The sequence below is a fragment of the Hetaerina americana genome, unplaced genomic scaffold (assembly GCF_022747635.1).
Source record: "Hetaerina americana unplaced genomic scaffold, ioHetAmer1.1.p SCAF_74, whole genome shotgun sequence".
NCBI classification, from domain to species: Eukaryota; Metazoa; Arthropoda; class Insecta; order Odonata; family Calopterygidae; genus Hetaerina; species Hetaerina americana.
This window is the reverse complement of record NW_027287361.1, coordinates 851,803-874,607: the sequence shown is the minus strand read 5'-3', so window position 1 is coordinate 874,607 and position 22,805 is coordinate 851,803. Positions and strand designations below refer to the sequence as shown.

Sequence of the window (22,805 nt, the reverse complement as noted above, 5' to 3'; positions counted from 1 at the left end):
TTCTTTACTCACTCTGCTTTTTTGTCGTCCGTCAAGGCCTTCGGGACGATTTTAGCGCAGATCTTTCGCATCGCCAAATTTTCAGTGTAATGGTGTGCACTGTCATCTTATCAATGCCAATACGATCTGCGATCATGCACACACTTAACCGACGGTCTGAATTCAGCACTTTCAAACAAGTCAGGAAAAAGTTGTTACATGTACTTTATAGAAAAACCTTGTATATCCAAATAAGTGAGAACATATTTCATTTTCTTGAAATAAATGTACTATTTGTAAGTTAATCTTATCTCTTTCAACTCAAATGCCTTTTTCTTTCGATTCAGATGTTCCCAAATTTGCCGAGCCGATATCAAACGTAACGATAAGCGTGGGCAGAGATGCAACCCTAACCTGCGTCGTGGAAGACCTCGGAACCTACAAGGTAAGGATTTGAAGGGGATGATAAAACTTCTTTCCAATACTTCTACAAATACCCAAAATACCTTTTTTCTATCATTTTTATCAACCATCAAAGAGTTTTTAATTAAGGAATGACGGGAACTGAAAAAAGTTTTTTCTACCTATATGTTAATTGATTGTTTGCGAGAGAGTGTGAGTATAAAAGAAAGAGGTGAAATAAATCAGCCCTCTCATTTGGCTGAAAATTAAGCATATGATCTGTTGTCGGAATTATACGTGAAAAAGGTTTTTTTTCTCGCTTAAGCATTCCATCATATTAGCGCAGTGTGGCATATTTTGAGTATCACTGTGCATTTATTACGTTTAAATGGCCGTTCTCCTCCTAAGTAAACTTCCCTGCGGTTACTTTTCAATGTTGTTCAGAGATCCTATCTCGGCGCAAATGCTGACTAGTGTGCTCAGATATACATTTGTCGTAAATTAATTTAAGGGAATTTAATGCATTTAGGATTTATCACTATTGTGTTTTGTGTACGTTATATGTGACTTTTATGACCCAACTGCACAAATAATTGTGGAAATCAAATGACCGCGGCCCAAATCTTGATAGTTTTTTCAAGTCTAATTTCATTAAACTGGACTTGAACTGCACGAGAGAGTCTAAAGAAAGCACTCCATATAAATATTATGTTGCAGGGGTACATTTGTGTTAGAAATTTAATCTTGGTCTTGGGTCTCATTTTGGCTGCGAGTACACCACGAGAATGGAAGCCCACTACTTGAGCAGGAAAAAATACTTATAATGAGCGCATTTCATGAAAATGCGGTGAGGATATTAACATGCGAATGTGAAGAGACACAATTTCAGCAAGTCTGTCCGATACAAAGAAGTCCGCGTGATGCGGCGGTAAAATATTCAAAGAAGTTTCCTTCGAACAAAGCGGACGTTTATTGACTCTTTCACAAAAAACGTAATCACCTGCGCGCCGGTGCCAATTAACGCCCATTGTCTGCACTGCGCGCCGAAAAATAAATTGACAGGAAGTGGTGAACATAAAAGGACTTCACTTCCGAAAGTGTTTCCATCCCAGGCCACTGCGGTGCGGGCTTAAAAAGAAAATATTCCCGAAATAAATAAAAACTTCGCTTGGGGATAAATAAAATTTTCTGTTTCATGAAAAAAAAACAAAAAAACGAGAGCTATGAAATAGAAATAAAAACAAGCTTAGGCGCGAGTAAAGAGAACGTGGATGTTGTGAAATGGAACGGCTTCTTGTTTCATCTCATTTCATCCCAACCACTGGCACTTCAATCTAGCCAAGATTCACTTACCAGACGTTGGATGGAGTAGTTCAGGATCCCCCCCTTTCCTTCTCCCACTCACCCTCCCCCCTCCCGCTCGCTATCCCCAGCATCTTCCATGTTACCCCCGTTACCCTTTCCTCTCTTCCCCCCTCCCCCCGAACAATTTTTGATCCCTCTCTGACTCCACCTACCGCCACCGTCGCAAGTTAAGTCTCGCCCACCACCCACGCATATTGTACCTCGTGCGTTTTTGTCTCTCTCCGTGGGATTTCTCCACTCAAGGAGAGGATCTCAAGGATGAGGGAGGGACAGGGGGGATCAGGGTTTCCCGGGGACTGGGACGGGAGATAGAGGAGAAAGGATGGGAGTGAATGGTGGTGAGAGGGCAAGGAAGTAAAAAAATGAAGCCTTGTTCACGTACTGGTTCCCTTTTTCGCCACGCCTCGCGGAGTGTCGCTGTAATTTCCCTTCCCCCTCCACAAACACCCCAACCCCCCTCACGGCCGCGCCAGTGGGCGAATTACACTCCTCCTTCCCGCGTCATCAAGGCAACAAAGGGTAATGAGAAATAAACTGGGGGCGTCTGCTGCTTCTTGGTAAGCATAAAATCTCGTCCGGAAGGAGAAGCCTGCGAGGAGGGCCGTGGGATGAGAGAGGCACCGTTTTTTCGGGAATTAGGTAGAGGTGGCCAGGTGGCCTCCCTCCGCGCACGCCCACTCACTTGCCTTCTTCTGGGTGCACAGTGTAAATGAAAACTGTATTTTGCGTCCTCCCGTATCTGCAGGATATTGCAAATACAGACACCTCAGTTAGAAAAATTTGAAATTTCAGGGTCCTAGGTGGCAGAAGATGGAAGAGGCACCGTGTTATTGGATCACTATAAATGTGATTGAGTGTGTACGTGTGTACATTTATCTGTGTGGGTGTGTGTGTATATATATATACATATATATATATATATATATATAAACATAGATATATATATATATATATATAAACATAGATATATATATATATATAAACATAGATATATATATATATATAAACATAGATATATATATATATATATATATAAACATATATATATATATATATTCATATACATATATATATATATATATACACTTACATGTATGCATACGACAGTGGACCCAAAAGTAAAGGGAATTGGGCTGCGGTGAGGAGCGAGTATGGGGAAGCCTTTGTTTGGCCGGTCGTACGTCAGGCTCACGCCTCCTGCGTCACTATGCCCAGCGCCGTCGCTGTGACTGGATCGGTCCGTCCCTGAGAGCTGTTTCATTGAAACAACTTTTTTCATTTCGGCGAAAAACGTGATGGCGGATTATCAAGAGCAACGCGCTGCGGTGAAACTTTGTTTCCTGTCGGGGAAATCGGCCTCGGAAACTATTGTAATGCTCAAGACTGCTTATGGGGAAGCTGCCCTAAGCAAAACCAGGGCCTACGAGTGTTTGCTCGTTTTAAAAATGGTGAAATGTCCATTGAAGACCAACCCCGTTCAGGCCGCCCTTCAACATCAAGAATTGACGAAAACGTCGACAAAATCAATGCCCTCATTCGTGAAGACCGTCGCAGAACCATTGATCAACTCTGTGAGATGTCTGGAGTGTCATGGAGTTCAATTCAGAGAATTCTATCGGAAAATTTTCATATTAAAAGGGTTGCAGGCAAATTTGTTCCTCGCCATCCTACTCGCCGGCTCATACCACCCTCTCCGTGATGCAGTTTTTGACAAAAAACGGCATGACATTGATTTTCCACGCCCCCTACTCACTGTATTTAGCTCCCTGTGACTTCATTTCGTTTCTCAGACTCAAAAGGGACATGAAAGGAATGCGTTTTGACACTGTGGAGGAGGTAAAACCAAATTCGGTAGAAGGCCTAAAGGATATTCCGATAAATGAATTGCAGAAATGTTCCGAACAGTCGAAGCATCGTTTAGAAAAGTGCATTGTGGTCAATTGGGAATACTTTGAAGGTGAACAAAATTTGATGCAAGTATATTGAGAACTAACGTATCTATAACAACATTCCTGTTATTTTTAGGTCCACCATCGTATATATATAAATATATATATATATATATATATAATATACACACACATATATACATATATATATATATATTCATATAGATATATGTACACATACATACAATCAATTATATTTACGCATGAATTTCACGGCGACCCGTGCCATGCCAAAATCATTGGTAAAAATCGAATGACACGAGCCAGTCGAAATGTATAGGTCCTCAGCTACTTCTCTAACGGTGATTTGACGATTGGTCAACACTATTTTCATCACTTCATCAATGTTTCCGTCTGTTTTTGACGTGCTCGGGCGTCCGGCACGCTCCTCGTCGTTTACATCTATTCGGCCCTCTGAGAACATTTTGTACCACCGATAAACGTTGCTTCAGTCCAAAGTAGCTTCTCCATATGCTCCACTCAACATTCTGAATGTGCTCGCGCACTTAATTTTGTTTTTCACAGAAAATTTGATACAGATTCTATGATCCATTTTTTGGAACAGGCAAATCAAAACACGCTGGAGAAACAAAAAGGAGGAAAAGAAACAAAAACGAGGACGGGCACAATGCTAATGAAGTTGCAAGGGTGCGGATTTCAAGCAGAAAATATTTCCTTAACTAGAACTTGAACCACCTTCCGAATACTTTCACCGCTTAGCAGTTTTTTATATAAATGTATGCATACATGTATACAAATAAACACACCGTAAACAGATATATACTATATAGATGCATGCACTTGTATATACAAGACTGTTAGATTATATATCATCAGTATTGCTATCCTAGGATTGGTATGCTGCAGCCCTCCATTCTACTCTAGACATTTAATGTCGATTCCCTCAATTCCTGATACCTTCTCTGTTTTATGTCCTTCATAATTTGTTCTATGTACGTGTCTCTTGGCCTTCCCTTCCAGTTTTCCTTCTATTACATTACTAATCAATCCATTGTGCCTCAATGTGTATCCAATCCATCTATTTCTTCTTTACCGTTGAGTTCTCCATATGGTCCTATCGTCTTCTGCTTTTCTATATACTTCCTCGTTTCTACTTTGTCTGTCCCTTTAATCTTCAGCATTCTCCTCCAGCACCATATTTCAAAGGCTTCTATTCCTCGCTGGTACCCTTTTCCAATGTTCCAGGTCACGGAACCGTAGAGTGCCATTCTCCACGAGAAAGTCTTGACGAATGGCTTCCTTATTTCCAGCCATAGGTTATTTGAATAATTGTCTCTTCTTCATGAATTCTTAGCTTGGGCTATTCTTAGCTTGTTGTCAATCGAATTTCTTCCAACCAATGTTACGCTGCTGCCCAGGTAGATGAAGGAATCCACTTTCTCTAGTTTCACGCCTCGAATTGTGATATCTGCATTCAGATTTTCTCTTCCACTCACAAGGATTTTTAGTTTTCTTCTTGTTGACGTTCATATTAGGTTCCCCCAGTACTTCATCCATAGCACTTGGAGTTACTTGCAGGTCCCCTCGCGTTTCCGCCACTACTGCAATGTCATCTGCAAACCATAGCATGTTAATTTCTTCTCCATTTACCTTGACTCCTTTAATATATACATACGCACACAAATAACGTCCAAGTCTTTGCGATTTTCCAATCTCCAGTATCAAGCGCTACCTATCATTCCATTGCTCTTCTTAGAGATAATTTTCCGACATTCCTCGGTTGAATCCCTCACGCCCGATAAATTTCTGTGTGGGTGGTCTTTTAACATTTTCCACTGTTTACTAATGTAGGACTTGTCTTTGCATTTCTTATTTGAAGCAATATATGCGGAAATTCCATTCAAATTGCTTTACAAGTACCTCATCCGATGTTGAATGCGATGCATGCATGATTTCGCGAATTCTTCTATTTTGGGCCTTTTTCATTCTAGCGATAGTCTAGACCTTGCTGCCATTCACATATCCACGCATATTTATATTTTTTTAAGTTTTAGGATTATCTTTTAAAATTATCTGACAAAAACATATTAGTTGAGCTTTAAGATAATAATTGTTATTATTAATAGTATTTTAATAACTAAGGTTTTGGGATGAGCACGCAGACGAACAAATGCTACATTTCTTAGCTTTATCTAATAGGACACAATTTGACACCAATCTGAATAAACCTTCCATCGCATTTATTTTTTCATACGATATTCCCAAATCTAGATGTAAATGAGAAATTTATTTCAAGTTATACCATTCCTGAAAGAGGGACTCGATTTACTTAGAGTAAAATTTAGTCCTTAATACATTTGACTTTCAATTTGACCGTTCAATACGAACTTATTCACATGTTCATCTTTTCGTATGGTGTTTCACAGAGAAAACCCCAGTTTCTCTGTCCCGAAATAATATGGTCGGCAATAGTTCTGTCAAAAACAGTGTATCTAGTCGACAAATCCACAGTAGCGTTTATATTCCATGATTGGAGGAAGAAATTTTATCCCAACGATGTGTCCTCGTTCATTCGTAACGCTCCTTGTATTGAAGTACCGAAAAAGTTATCGGAAAAGTTGTCGACTAGAGAGAACATGTCTTTGATAAAGTGTCGTCGGAATCTTCCGGCGTATAGACACTCTACGGGATAACTTTGGCTATCTTACGGTGAATAAACCGAACCTGAGGGCGTGTTATTTGGAACACGGAAACTTATGCTCATGGAAACTTCATTTTGATAGAACAGATAAATAACCTTAATGCAACCATTAAAATATTCTTGCTTATAATGCTCTCCTTAGGAACGTACCAAACTCGCCTGATAGATTGGAATTTGATATTTGATGGCGTAGCTATTTACTGTATGATACCGTCAGTATCCCGTCATCTCATAAGAAATTTTGTTTCTTCAGAAAGTTAATCAAACTCTTAAAATGCGGGCACCAATGAAGGTTTAAATAAATTATTAGTAAACTGAGAAAACAACCATGATTTTGTGTGGCTACATTTTACGTCCTGCATTAAAGTGCTATTTAAAATTTAAGAAATTCCAAGTGTTCTGAAAAAACAATATTCCGTATTTCATTTTTGAAATTTCTTTAGATTTTAATGGTATTCACAAAATCGTTTCTTACGTTCATACTAAAAAATAAGTCCTAGGCAAATAATATCATTCTTTCAATCAAACCTTTCGTTGATGTGCTGAAAATTGGTATTCATATATTCAGGATTAATGATTTTTTCGTGTATCTATGTATTTTAAATCGATGATGTAAATAAATTAAACCAAGGTTGGATAAAGTCCCTTGGGCTTAAACCTTGAAGGAGAACTTTTTAAATTTTTTCGCAGTTATTCAAAGGAAACATTTTATTTGAATAATACTTATCATTTTTAGTGACATGCATTGAAATTCTTACAAAAAAGTAATTCTTAAAACTTGAGTATTTCATTTTATATCAATTACTATTATGTAGGGAAAATGTCAGACATTTCGGTACGTGCATAAAAGTGATTGCCTTTTTCCGTAGTTTTATTTTTACGGCATTAAACTAGTCCCATCTAATTAAGTCATTTGCTTAAGAAGACTACTGATTAAGGAAAACTCAGTGGAGGGTTTGAAGAAAAGAAAACTTAGGGGTTGTGAATGCCATTTCTCTTATTTTTTTGGCTAATTGAATAATACGATTAAATCAAGGTTTTCTGTTTTATAATTGCAAATAACTAGTGTTTTTGTTCAGGCATTCCCTCATCATATTAATACAGTTAAAAATATTTTGGTAGAACTACTGTCGATGCTAGAAACATATTGTAGGAAAAGTATATTTTTGTATCCTAAGCTATCTGTAGCTCTTTCACTCCTTGCTACATACATATGACATAATGTGGTTTGACACTTTTTCCGAGGAAATAATTGATTGCGAGATGCTAAGAACTTGCTTTATGGTTTTTTTTGCAGCATTTTGTAGTATTATGTGAGTGACATCAAAATATAAGCTGCTTGCAACTGTTTCCAAAAAATGAAACTGTTTTTTTACTAACTATTTCAAAAATATCTAGCTTGTATCTTATTTCCATTTGAATTTTTAATCTGACGAGGGTAGCTTTCTTGTAGCAGCGACTACGGGGCCCGCATGAATTAAAACAGTCAGGAAGTATTTCATCAGTTTTTTATAAAAGTAGTTTCTTTTACTGACCGTCACTTCTTTATTTTTTTACTCTTATTAATTTTTGAAAGGCAGTATTTCACATTAGCTGTGTGTGATTCTTCAAAAAAGCATTTCTTTTTACTGATGTCTACTTCTTCATTTCTCTACTGCTAGTAAATTTTCAAATCGGTGTATAATCTTTAGCTGCGTGGGGTGAAGTTTCGACAATTTTCGTTTTTGCTCATCAAACATTATTTTAATTCAAATTGGACTGCTTCGTTTGTTAATTTTATTATATGACAGCATATTCAATTAAAATGCAAACGCTTCGTCGATTTCTTTTGTTTATCGACATTATGTCAGTAATATATTTTTATTATCCACGAGTGATCACATTTCAAGTCCCAGTGATCAGATAGCCTATTGGTATAATTACGATTGATTGGCTTACTAACTTTTATGTTAAACCATTAATGTTTTAAATACTTTTTGTTGCTTAAATTAATTTGATTATATTATATTTTCAATCATACGCTTACTTGTATCTATGTATATATATATATATATATATATATATATATATATATATATATATATATTTTTTTTTTTTTTTTTTTTTTTAAGGTAATCTACCGGTTAAGGTAGGTTTTCGGATGGACACAACTACCAAACAAATATCTTATTACTCCTAACAAAACACAAAATCCATCATCCTACTCTATATCAGGTCCCTCTTCATCTCTGAGTACTTTCTTCCTCCCTTCATCCCGTCCAACATCCCTATCCTGTTCCTTCCCTTTCCTCTTTTGCCCAACATTCTACCCTCTATCACAGTCTTCAACATCCCACTGTCGGTCAAAACCCCCTTCATCCACTTTTCCTGCCTCCATAGGATTGCTCCCAACAAACCCCTCTCTTCGCCCACCATACCAAGTACTTCCTCATTTGTTTTCTTCTCTGTCCATTTCACCTTCTCCATTCTTCTCCGCACCCACATTTCAAAAGCCTCCAGTCTACGTCTATACTCCTGCTTCAACGACCACGTTTCCGCGCCGTACATAGCTACGCTCCATATCAAAGTTTAGTCTTTTCTTAACATCCTTACTCAAAGTCCCCGTCATCAACTCCCTCCTCCTCGTGAAAGCCTCTTTGCCTAGCGCAATTCTTCTCCTTACGTCCCTACTACTTTGACCGTGTTGGTCCAAAACACTACCGAGATACGTAAACTGTTCTACCTGCTCTAGTTTTTGCCCTCCTATTTTAATGTTAAGCTTGGCCTTTTTCTTCCTAGAAAATCGCATAACCTTTGTTTTATTAATATTGATTCTCATCCCATACCTGTCGCACTGAATTTCCAATTCACTCAGCAATGCTTGCAGCCCTTTGGCTGACTGACAAACTAAGGCTTGGTCATCAGCAAACCTAACTGATTTTACGAATTCCCCGCCCACTTTCATTCCTACCTCGAGTTCTTCCCATGCCTCTTTTATCATTTCCTCTGCATACAGGTTGAACAGCAACGGTGATAATGGGCAACCCTGCCTTACACCCCTTCCTAACACTGCCCATCCTGACTCCCCGTTTCCCACCCGCACCTGAGCAGTCTGAGACATGTACAGGTTGCGGATTAGCCTCCTTTCCCTCCAATCTATTCCTATTTTCTGCAATATACTCATTAGTTTTTCCCAATTCACTCTATCAAACGCTTTTTCGAAATCTACGAAACAGGCAAATACCTCCTGGTTGTGTTCTATATTCCTCTCGATTAATAACCTCATTACTGCAATGGCATCACGCGTACCTCTCCCCTTCCTAAACCCAAACTGATCATCCCCTAAGTAATCATTTGCCCTACTCTCTATCCTTTTGTTTATGATCCTGAGAACAAATTTAGCTGCGTGGGATATCAAACTAATTGTCCTATAGTCCTCACATGACGTGGCCTTTACCTTTTTCGGAATCGGAACTAAAACTGCTCTCACAAAGTCTTCCGGCCAGATTCCCTCCTCATAAATACTACGGATCAGCCCATATAGCCTCTTCCTCCCACATTTTCCTAAGCATTTAAAAGTTCCACGGGAATGTTATCTACCCCCACGGCCTTATTTAGTTTCATCTCCCTTAATGCCCTTTCTATCTCATTGTCTAGTATGCCTGGACCTAAGCTGTCCTCCTCTACGTCATTTTCTTTTTCAATGTCTAACTTTGTTGGTCTGAGTTCTTTACCATACAGTTCTTCTATATACTCCTTCCATCTCTCTTGGATCTATATATATATATATATATATATATATATATATATATATATATATATATATATATATATATATATATATATATGTATATTTATTTATTTATTTATATTTATATATATATATACATAGACACCCAGTACTAAGGCCAACGGCGTGTGAAATTCACACATCAGGTTAGCGGGGCTAGTTCCTTTCCCTGCGCCGGTTATGGTTTCCCAGAAATATCTGTTACCCGAAAAATCACATAGCTTTGGTGGAGCTGCAGGTGCTGAGAGACTTGCCCTGGAATTGAATGCGGGCCCCTCCGGTCAGTAGACCAACGCGGACCAACGTCCCCATGGACTACCGCCACCCACACAGATATATATATATATATATATATATATATATATATATATATATATATATATATATATATATATATATTTATCTGCGTATATATATGAATATATGTAAGCATATATGAATATATGAGACTCTACGCTAAATATGTATGTGTGTGTGTACAAAGGCAAAAACACAGAAACACAAAAAAGAAGAATACCTGTCTTTCATCTGTATTTCTGCATTTTTGTTTTTTCGCATTAGTGCTCTCATTTTGTACATTATTTATATACATATACAACATACATGCATTATATATATATGTACGCATAGATTTTTTGTATATGTGGGTGCAATGGGTGCAAATGTATGGCGTGGTGGAAGGGCTTGTGCGTTATAATGATCCTTAGTGCTATTCTGGCGGGAGTATTGATAATTGTTCCTCGATATATATACACACACACATATATGAATATATATATATATATATATATATATATATATATATATATATATATATATATATGAATATATATATATATTATATATATGCATATATAATTACAAAAACACCAATACTTACATATTTACATGGATACACTCACCTCACACTCATTTTTCCTATGTAGATTATTTATATATATTTCTATATATTTCGTATACAGAAATATTTGCGTTATATTTCGTTAGCTAAATCGATAATCTTTACCTAGTTTAGCATATTTTTAATCCAAATGAATGTCATTATGCTCTAAGTAAGTATGATGCATGTTACATATTTATCATTATTATGTGAATAATTAAACTGAGATAATATCTCCATAAGGGCCCATTTGTAATTTTCTACTCTCATTTTTAAGTATGTAAAAAACAAATACTTAAATTGGTCATTTTCAAAATTCCAAAAATTAATAAAGTGGTTTAACTATGCTTATATTAAGTTTTGAGAAACCTGCTTATTCTTGTTATAATGGGCAAACAACATCCTCAATTTCTCAACAGCATCTAAATAATGTGCTGTCCATATTTCCAGCAAACGGTCTACTAGTACACATTTTTTATAGTCCCAAGAGCCGGATAAATGAAATAATACCTCCCCTCTACTCCACTTTTCTATCCAAATGCCGTGTCTTTATTATTCATGAGGGCTGGATTCAAATCAACGTCCGTATTTGGTGCGCAAAATGCATGTGATACAATGTGAAAAACTGTGGGCCCATTCTGACCATCTTCTGGGTGGAGGATTAAGCGTCCGTCATGGGGAGCAACGGAAGATGAAGGATTGAAATCTCCGTTTCTCGGCGGTGTTTATGCAGTAATGTCATGGGGGCCGCATTAGTACCTGTCCCTGGAAACGGTTGGAAATTGGGTGATAACGGCAGCGAGAAGAGAAAAAGAGGTCATAAATGGCCTGGTTTTGAATCTTAAAGCGTTCCAATTAGAAGGCGAAAAGGAGTTGGAATAAAAAAAACATGAGAAGACTTGACCATTTCCTTACTTTCTACGGAATGAATGAGAAAATTCTGAAATGTAGGGCCTCCGATTAGCCTCCTCGGGTTAGTTAATCGCATACAGTGCATCCGTGTAATACGCATTTAAACGCATATTGTGTAAATTTAATCCCTCGACTCCTCTGCCATGCAGCGCAAGCCTTTATGCGCCCCTGCTCTAAGGATATAGAGCATTGAAGAGAGGCAGGTAAATTTAACCTTGTCAGTTATCGTGTTAAGTTATCCATAAATGTCCAGGGAAATGATAGAGAAGTTAATTGTTTAATTTTTACTTATTCTTCGACTCTAATCGTTGTGAACGAATAGTAATCTAGTTTATATATTCTAAGCGTGCTATCATTTCCCTTTTGCCGTTTAGATCTAATATGGACGATATGCCATACTTATTTTTTACCATTCCTTTGCTGGCAGGCCTATGTATGAAATGTCCAAAAAGCTCAGGCCACTGACATAACCCATTGCGTCACACTCAAGCACCTTTTGTGGAGAATTTTTTTTATCTCAGAAATATTTCATGATCACAATAGGCAATATGTATCTCGTAATAATTCGATATTAAAGTGTTTTGCAAATATGTCGCACTAATGCATTATATTTTTCAACTACGTATGGACGTATTCCATTCCATTTACTTCCTTTTCTTTCGAGGGCATGTGCAAAATGATTTGCCAAAACTTAATAATTTTTACATTCTACTTTCTGACGTGATGATGTCTTATGTGTTGATGGTAATTAACTAATGAAACTTGCCGAATTACAAACAAGATACTTTTATTTTTAAAATAACGCAGTTTTCTTCCCCCAGTCGATTTCACCGAAAAAATCCTTCTTTCATTTAACCTATGAGAGGATATATAGAGACCCCCAAAGCTATTCATGTAGTTCACTTACCGGAAAAGTTTACTGTACGAGATCATATTTTACTGTGTCTCGTATCATGTTAGGCACTAACACCTTATTTTTAGTTTGACCATCTTCAAGTTAAGTTTCATTCATGTTTTAATTTAATGCTTTCATACTTCCAAGTTTATAGGTTATACGAGTAGTAGACTTTTCTTTTGACAGAATACTTTCTTTTCCAAGATTATACTTTCCATTATAGGTTTATCTCCTAAAACCGGTGACAATAAACCGTTGGCATTAAATTTCTTATTTTATGTGATAGTTAGCCGTTTGAGATAGGTTTTGTATGGACGTAAACTCGATACCTCTACATTATTTTCTTAAAATTTTTTTTAAGAAGCGAAAAAATACATAATATATCACACCTTATTATATGATCTTGAGACATTTACAACTCATGTAGTTATTTGGGAAACAATGTCAACGTAGTATTAAACAATAATCGTGATTAATGAAGAATGTCTAATTAGGACGCAAAATTGTACGGTACGAATGTAGTTTGTGGAAAAGTCTGTGTAGAAGAGGTGAATTTTTCGGTGAACTCGACGGTATAATATCTTCCTGAATACATTGATAGGATGAGGGGAAGAAAATGTTTGAAGTAATCTGCGGCTAGCAATCGTTCAGCATGTGATGAGAGATAAGAGGATAATTGTTGACGAGAGCAAGTGGGAAAAGCTGCATGAAATCTATTTTAAATTTTATTTTTGATGCCAGTGATTTCATTATTCGGAAGTAGGTTCGTTTGCCAAAAACTCTAAATTTTATATACGTTGATGTTTATCCAAAGAATCGCTGGAAATATCTTTCACATTTACTTATTGGGTAAGTATGGAAGGTAGTATATTACATGTGCACATACCTGCTAGCCAAATGTTTCAAGCATAGTATCAGGAAAAACGTGCTCAAATAAAACCTTATTCACGGTACCCGTGGAAATCTAATTCAACCTTTCACCATTTCATGTGGGTCATCTATTGTTCATAGCATGATAAAGATGTAGATTTTTTCTTTCAATAGGAATAGAATACCACAAGCTCAAAAGCAAAGTGTACTTTAGAAATAAATTTCATCCCTTTTTTTGTCTCCCGATTGGTCCGAAACGTGGTGTCTCGCCTTATCACATTATTTTCAAAACATAATTTTTTTGTGTTAACGGTAAAGTAAAAAAAATCGACTCATCATTTTTATATTGTGTCGGGCGCTAAAAATAATTTAACTTTTAACTTTTTCCCTAGAGAAAGGAGCTCGTAAATCTTTCTAAAAATCCGCCACTTTAATTATCTCCAATTATATTCCTTGAATAGAATTATGTATTTGTAATGCAAGGGTACAATTTGGTCACATGCAATATTAGGAGTTATTTAAAGCTTTGAATGAAGTTTATATTAATTCAGAATCATTGGCTTCATGTCATAATTTAGGTCTAGTTGACCTTATAGAAACTATCATCAAGAACAGGTACCACATGTACGATTATCAAAATATTATCGTATTTTCCCATCAATAACGCGCACCCAGAACTGGTAGTTATCATGAATTTGTATACAAGCCGCGCGACCAGGGCTTCATGGTTATCCTTAACGTGTATGGATGCCGCATATCTGCATATAAATATATATATATATATATATATATATATATATATATATATATATATATATATATATATATATATATATATATATATATATAATATATATATATATATATATAATATATATAATATATATAAAATATATATAATATATATATATATAAAATATATATATAAAATATATATAATATATATATAAAATATATATTATATATATATATATATATTTATATATATATGCGCATAAAAATTATGTATAGTGTGTTTGTGAAAATACGTCTATATCGGATGTGAATGTGTAAAAATACGTCTGTTTGGATTTTTTCAATTTTCATTACATAACGCGCATCGTCATTTTTTCGATCATCTGAACATTTTTGTATAGATAATGCAAGCGTTATCGATGGGGAAATACGGTATTTGGTTTCGGGTATCCGCATTTTACTCACAGGAAAGTATATTTCTCAAGGAGCGTATACTTTTTCGAATATATATTAGAGATGGCCTCAGGCTGTATACATATAATTGAGAATTAAAACTAAATCCATCACAAGAAATAAATGAGTCCCCACAGAACTCATCTTCTACATTCAATAACGACAACGCACAGTGAGGTCAGATCCATGCCTACGAAATGTGAGATCAATAACCGGAATTTCATATTTTCCCTCTCGTGTTTATAAATTGGAAATGTGAATAAAGTAACACCCTATGCCAAACAATACAAACATTATTATTGCATTCAACCTGAAAGTAAAAAGTAATTGAACTTGAAACTCATTACAGTAGTTGAGGCATCAAAATTACTCAATTTTCTCCCTGTTGCCGTTCAACGTTAGGCTTCATTTTCAATTGTATTTTGCAGCATCTACATGACTGTTTTGATAGATCTTATTTCGAGAAATTCATTTAAAGATTATTAGTAGAAATTCAAGAATCACTCTTCAATATACTATATCAAATATCTCAACTTATTGTTTGGGATCTCTATCCACAAAAAGTGATGTCACTAAAACATGTTTTCCCTCATCGTCTCAGATATGATGTACCAAATGCAGAAAGCATGCCAAACATACGATGAATACCCGCCTATCACACGTGCTCAAATGGCGGCCGAACTAATTAACACTCCTTTTCTGTTAATTTCTTCTTTCGTGGATATTTTCATGGAGGAACGGTGCGACGAGACAAAATAACGCCAGGAATTTCTGCAATCATAATTTTGGCCTTGCCTTAACGTTGTCTTTTCTCATTGCCCTCTTCTTCCAATCCCTTAATTCTGCTTAACTCTTCATCCTCCCTCACAGCTTTTGTCATCAAATCGTTTCTTTCGATTTCACCACATTTTTTTAACAAGTAAACTTGTCTCCTTTGGTAATGGAATGTAACCTTCGTTACAATATTGTTAATAGACTGCAATATGATAATTTTTCCACTTTGAGCCTTGCGTTAACTTTATCTTTCCCTATTATTTTCTTCTATTTATTTCTTCAAGTTTTACATATATTCTTCCAGCAACAAGTAAACTTGTTTCTGGTAATAATGGAACCTGTCATGTGACTGCGCCAGCAATATATAGAGGTTGTAATATTGTGTCATATTGAAAGTATCTGCTAATCTATCTTACTTACCCGAATAAATGCTACTCGAACTCTTGGTAACCATTGATCACCATTCGTATTCATTGGGTAGATGACTGGGCCGAAGCTAGATCTAGAACTGGGATCAACTCAGTTGTTTTCGAGCACAGACTTTTAATAATTCAGGACGCTTGAGTTACCTTAAAATTAACATTTTCTCCGCAGAGTTATATCGTTTTCTTGAAAGACACAAGCTTTACGACGGAATGAAATTTTTTTAAATTGACGAATAAACTTGATTCCATTTTGGGCTATAATTTTTTCTCACCCAAACAAACTCCATTGATAAGATGAACTAAAAATGAATTGTGTCACATAAACAGGAAACATGTGTGTGCCGAAATCCGTTCCAAGGTTTTTATCTTCAAAAAGAATCTGTGGCATCTAGTTGTAAAGGATGAAGCATCTAATATTTCTGCATCCTAGCAGATAGATGGATTGTCTTGAAAAAAAATAAAAAAATGAGCAATGATTGAGACTGCCAGATTGATATATTTTTGCTTAAGCATTGAAATTTTAGTTAAAGTACCGTATTGTACGGTCGTATACGCTGGTATATAGGTTATTAATATTGATGTGGCACAGAAGAAAACACCATGCTGTGTTCTATAGCCATAAAGGTGCCGTGATGAATTATCTCTATAAGAGTGTTCATACATACATATTCGCTTTACGATGTGTACACTCTTTAGAAAAGATCAATGTATACTTTATACGTTTGTAACCCGCATATGATATCACGGGTCCCTGTAAATTTGGTGCCTTCGTGAGGTTTCATTGCTTCATCACTGTTATTCCAGACAATTTGCATGAAAATGACAAATTCAACATATTAGCAAGAATATACATAGTTCATTGCCAATCAAGATTGCAAACTACCAACCTGAGGGGGTGGCGGACTATTGGGTCGACTAGTATCGGATACTACTATGTTTTCCATAAACGTAGGAAACCTCCAAGATGGATATTTTCCGGGTAGTCGATCTTTCAAGGAAATAGCTGGCAGCACAGGGATCGGAACTACATCCAAAGCTAACTTTTAAATGCGATATGCCCTATAGCCTAGTTAAAAGTGGACTTGCCTATCCTCAGCAATCAAATCGACCTAAGGTTTGGCTATTGCTATTTTGGAAGTGATTATAGTGCTGGCCCGTATTTTACCAAGAGTAATCGCATCATTTTGAATCTAGTCTACCAACATTAATGATCCTAGTGAATATCGAATGTATATTACAATGTAATATTTCGTAGCACTTTCGGAAACTAGAACAGATAAAAATTTATATGCTTGGAAGATTTTGATTGTGCAGTATAAAATAGAGTGTGCTATTCCCTTAGCAGGAAGTAAGATAACCTTCACCTCTGTTTTGCAGAGCCTGAGAAAAAAATGCTATTTCTGAGCGTAGTGTCATGTACAATTATTACAAAACATCTATTCATTACCCTATTATCCAAAAGTTATGATAATATTTTGCAAAATATCACTCTTAGTTTATATTGAAATGCAAATAATGGCAAACATATATAATTTAGAAAATATCTCTTTGCGGATTCATAGATACAATTTGATTAATTGATGTTATATAAACACCGAAGTGAAAGCATTTCACTTGAGTACAAAACCATTCCGTCAGCTGGGTTGGCACCTGAGTCCCTCGATACCCAGCCGAGTGCTTTAATCAGTGCAGTTATTAATTGGGTATTTTGGGATTTGGACTCGCCTACCGGTCATGGCGAACAAGTTTTGCTCTGAAATTTTCCAATTTCGGTGTAAATTGGCGGATGATTCCGTGAAAGTAATTGTCGCAGCATTTCTCGTAGTTCTTTTCATTTTTCACATTCGAATTATAAATTTATCTTTAAAACGTTCAATCCAGGGAATGCAGTATATTAACGGGTCACAATGCTCATTTATAAATTAAAAATTTGCAGAGTACACCAACGACGTTCATTTTTGGCGTAGAAAGTTAGAAAATACCCCACTGGTTCTAGACTTAGGCCTTCGTCCCGCTCCGCAATTATCTGCACATAAAAATAATTATGCCGTAAAGATTGAAGCAATGCGCCCGTTGAAACAGGTGCAATGATTAAATCTCGATACAAGCATATTACCTCCACACACACTGCGCCGGCCCTCTTTGGTCATGCAAATTGGTCACTTAAGTCTTTTCCTTAGAGGTTGAGGTAGAGCCCACCTACGAAGCACAGCGGAATTCAGCGGGGTTCGGAATAGGCCGAGGAGTGATAAATCCCCCAACTCGCATAATAGGGAGGAGAAGCGAGGAGTGAAAGACCGGAGGGAGAAAGAGAGATTGGAGTGGAGCTTTGGAGGAAACGGAAAGAAGTTAGGAGGGGATATGAGAGGGAAGAGAAAAGTTTCTCGCTTTTTAAGCGGTCGAGTGGGGAGCGGGGGGGGGGATTTATTCCAGCCGGGGGGACCGGGAGAAGAGAGCGGGAGAAAGCAGCTTCCGGCGAGGATGTGTATGCAGTGTGGGTGATAAAAGGGCGCCGGGACCGGCTCCCCCTCTTCTTCCCATGCCCGCCGAGCCTTTCTCCTGCGATCACACCCCCTCCCAGCACCGCCACTCCGCATTCCCCCGCCAAATCGAGCAAGTACGATATCCGACGACGCTTCCTCCATAACGCCCTGCCGAAACCTTCCCCGTCGAAGAGGAGGATTTGCTGGGGAGGTAGGAAGGAGCAGGCTCGTTTATTCCACCACCCCATCCCTCACTTTTTGCGCAAAATCTTGGGCACTCCGAGTATGATAGGCGCGGGGGGATGAAGGAGAATGGGGAATCTCGCGGAGGGCTGGAGAGATAGGATGAAGACAGCACGACGGGAGAAGAAGTTAAAAAAAAGTACGAGTTTGGGGGGAGTGAGGGATAAGGGTTTGGAGAAATAAGGAGGGGTGACTGAGTTGAAAATGGAGGGAAAGCTAAAAATGGAAAGGTTCCTTATTTAAATGGTGGAAAGGAAAGAGGGAGAGAGGGAAACAGAGGATGGGGGGCGGTTGGGAGGGAAAGAGTTTTTGGAAGACGCTAATTGGGTTAAGCGTTGGCGTATACGGTGATCAGAGTTAAACGTCTCCAACATCTGCAGCGGCGTGTTATTTTTTTATTCTGGGACAGATAGTAGCATGGAGAAAAATTGATATCTGGGCTAAATTTGGAGCGGAGAGACCAGAGGGCAGAGGAAGAATAAGGCAAATGCGGCTTCGGCGGAAAATTGATCGTCCGGGAATCAGAAGCAGTCTAGTCTCTCTAAAAATGGCTTCCCAGCCGAGGAGGAACCTGACAGGGGAAAACTTCTTGATTCGAATTGTTCATTATTATTTTATCTCCTTATTAGTTTTCCCCTAAATTATATGGTACGAATTTAACCCTATTTCATTCTCCTCCTAAAAATAGTAAGAGCCATCCAAATGGAATGAAATTGTTCGATTAGTATAATAAGTGTCGTTAATTTAATCATGCTCATATATATATATATATATATATATATATATATATATATATATATATATATATATATATATATATATATATATATTTATATATATATATATATATATATATATATATATATATATATATAAGAAAATGGTGATCCATTAATCTTCAGAGTTGCAATTCCCAAATTTTATTATAATGTGAAATATGATGTACGAGTTAAGCCAACCCCAAAGATAATTGAAATTATATGAAATATTTCTCACAAATTATTAAGCTAATTATAGGATCAATTTTCATTCTTTTGGTAGTTGATTTCGTCAGTTAAATATAGTATTTAATTACAATTAGAATCATCCAAAGTCAGTGATGCACAGCAGGTGAAATAAATTTGATGTTTATGTAGGTTATCTCAACATTAAATTACGACAATAACTATCGATTTTCAATATTTATGAAATAAATAAGTTCTCCCACATTCCTTAAAAGTTAAATTAAAATAAGGAATTGAAAAGGAATTTATTCGGTCTCGTATATAGCGAGAGAGAGATTCAATATGATAGGCGTAGATTAGAGGCTTTTGAAATGAGGGTATGGAGTAGGGTGATAAAGGTGAAGTGAGTAAAAATTTTAAAAAAAACAAGGAAATGCTAGGTATGTTGAGGGAGGATTCTTTCGGTTCGTAATGGTATATTGAAGACTATGATAGAGGGGAGAAAGTTAGGCAAGCGAGGATGGGGCAGGAATAAGATAGGGATGTTGGACATAATGAAGGGGGAAGGAAAATAGGAGGAATTGAAGATGGGTCTATTGTTTTGTCGGGTGTCAGTTTGTGTTTAATGAGAACATTAAAAGAAATGTTTCGTACAGTTGCTTAAGCCGTGCCTATTCAAGTCTACCTTAACCGGCAGAATCCCAATAATAATAAATGCATGTATATTCATACGCCTAAATACAGGGATCTTTTCATAGTGGCCCCAACCACCTCTACGGCTAACGACTACATGGATTGGAAACTCCTCGAAGTACATTAGATTAGCTTGTAATCTAATTGATGGTAAAAAGTAAATAAAATATCCCGGGAGTAAGACCAAAACAAAATTACATAGGACAAATTAGGACGGATGTAAAGTAGAGAAGTTCTCAGTAGGTAAGTAAATTAATACTAAATAAAGGATGAATAGGGCGTCAGAGAAGGCCGAAAGCCTTAACTTTCTGAAATGCGAGTGTCCTTTTACGTGTTATATATTTTATTTTTTTGTTCTATTGTGCCGTCCAAATGTTATATTTCTCTCGTGAGCGCGTCTACATCATCGATATATGTATATGTGTGTATATAGAATATATGTATGCATATGTAATAATAGAATATATATACTATTATATATATATACTATTATATATATATATATATATATATATATATATATATATATAAGAGAGCTAGAGAGGAGATGAGAGAGGTAGTAAAATGAGAGGTTCGGCGTTTTACAAAATACATTACCAATAGATGAAGATGAGACAGGAACACACAAGGAAAAACACTTTGAAAAACGAAACAAACTTACAGGCAAATTTGCCCCTGTGAGCTTTCTTCTAGTGTGAGGTGAGATATTTTCCGTGAGAGATTCTCTCCTCGACTTAAAAAATGGCTGACAGCTAAAAGTTTTCCTGTAAGTTTGTTTTGTTTTTCCGAGTGTTTTTCCTTGTATGTTACTGTCTCTCCTCCTCCTACCAGAAAGATGTATTTATATATGCCGTTTTCTAAAGCTCCTCCGTCCTCCTTTACTGTTTGGCATTACCTACGTGGGAAGGATCAATTTTCATGACAAATAACTCGCATCGTGCACGCAAACGACTGCGGGTCGTAAGGAGTCTTATTATTTTGAACTGTCTCCTGCGCATAACCAATGTGGCTGCAATATCGCATACAATAAATAAGAGCATAGTGAAAAATTTTCTAAAAATTGCTTCATGTTATTGGAAATTTTGTGATACCGATAAACTTGTTTTATGATGACAGATCTTTCCACAATTCGGAGGGAAGAGGTCAACATCACATTGTTGAGGATAGGGCACTACGGTGAGGGTACGCCTGCGTGACACGCTTGTATTTGTAGATGTTAAAAACAACTCCAGAGTATTTCAAATGACTCATCTAAGTTATTGACCAATCCAGCAAATATAAATGATTATTATTTATTTAAATAGAAAAAAGTAGTGACTATGCTATCAATATTTATATTTTTACCATAAACGAAATTCTACCTAGAAAAATGTCATCCTCTCATTCACGAACATTTTGCTTATTGGTTCACATTTACACATTTTACTCATTCTTTAATAGATATCTGAATGTTGTTAATGACTATACTCGTCGATGTTTAACTGCTGCATGCTGTTTAAGGGCTACTGCTATGTAATCAACACCTGAAGCGGAAAACTTAGAGTGAAACATTGGTAAAACTATATCTAGTTTTTCTCTTTGATGGTAATTGATTAGCACTTTACCCTGGCTCTATATTTTAATAATCTTCCAAAGCATTGGGAATAATATGAAATGGAATATCAATACCAATTTACGTAGAAGTGAGTAAAAATTGTTTAAACCGTATAAAACCTCTATTAATCATTTCTTTTCAACCATTCTCATTATTTCGTTACTTAAAAAAATTTCATACCGATAATATGTCGTTATTGTTACGATAAATACCTTTTCCCTTTTTCTCTTTTAAATAAACTGTTGTGTTATTATTAACACGGAATCCTTCGAAATGGAAATAATATCGCCATTCCTCAGGCCACCTAAATTATAAACTTGAAATTTGAAAGTAGTAATTCATGGAATGTATATTTTCAATTTTTGTTTTGGAAATGATGGAAAACTCAATCGTAATTTTAAGAAAATGTATTTGGAATAAAATTTACATTTACATCAAATTTCAACTTTCCATTGATGGAAATTTCAAACGTATTTGGGATTATTTCAAGAAATCTCTGATGCATAGAATGAATATTGATGATAATACTAATGCTTAGAATGAAATATTCAAATCTAAGTGTGGATAAAAATATCTAAGAATAATTTGAATTAACACAATATTTTTTACTAAATATGACATTATTCTAGGTCAATCTGCCGGAAAATCAATAATTAGTTGTCACAAAATTTTTTCATGGAAATCTTTAAATTTATACGGCGCTTGACTATTCTATTAACTTGATGTCATCAGGGAACATTTTGCGTAAATTAAATGGGTCATAAGACTTGCGACTCGC

General features: G+C 36.3%; 1 protein-coding gene across 1 annotated transcript in view; it reads left to right on the top strand.

The window, feature by feature from the left end:
* The first annotated feature begins 304 nt into the window (after window positions 1–304).
* LOC139697380 (neurotrimin-like) overlaps window positions 305–22,805 on the top strand; it is a 261,094-nt gene continuing 238,593 nt past the window's right edge. Inside the window, exon 1 of the mRNA XM_071596058.1 lies at window positions 305–424. Coding sequence (XP_071452159.1) covers window positions 305–424 — 120 coding nt within the window. The remainder of the gene's footprint in view (window positions 425–22,805) is intronic.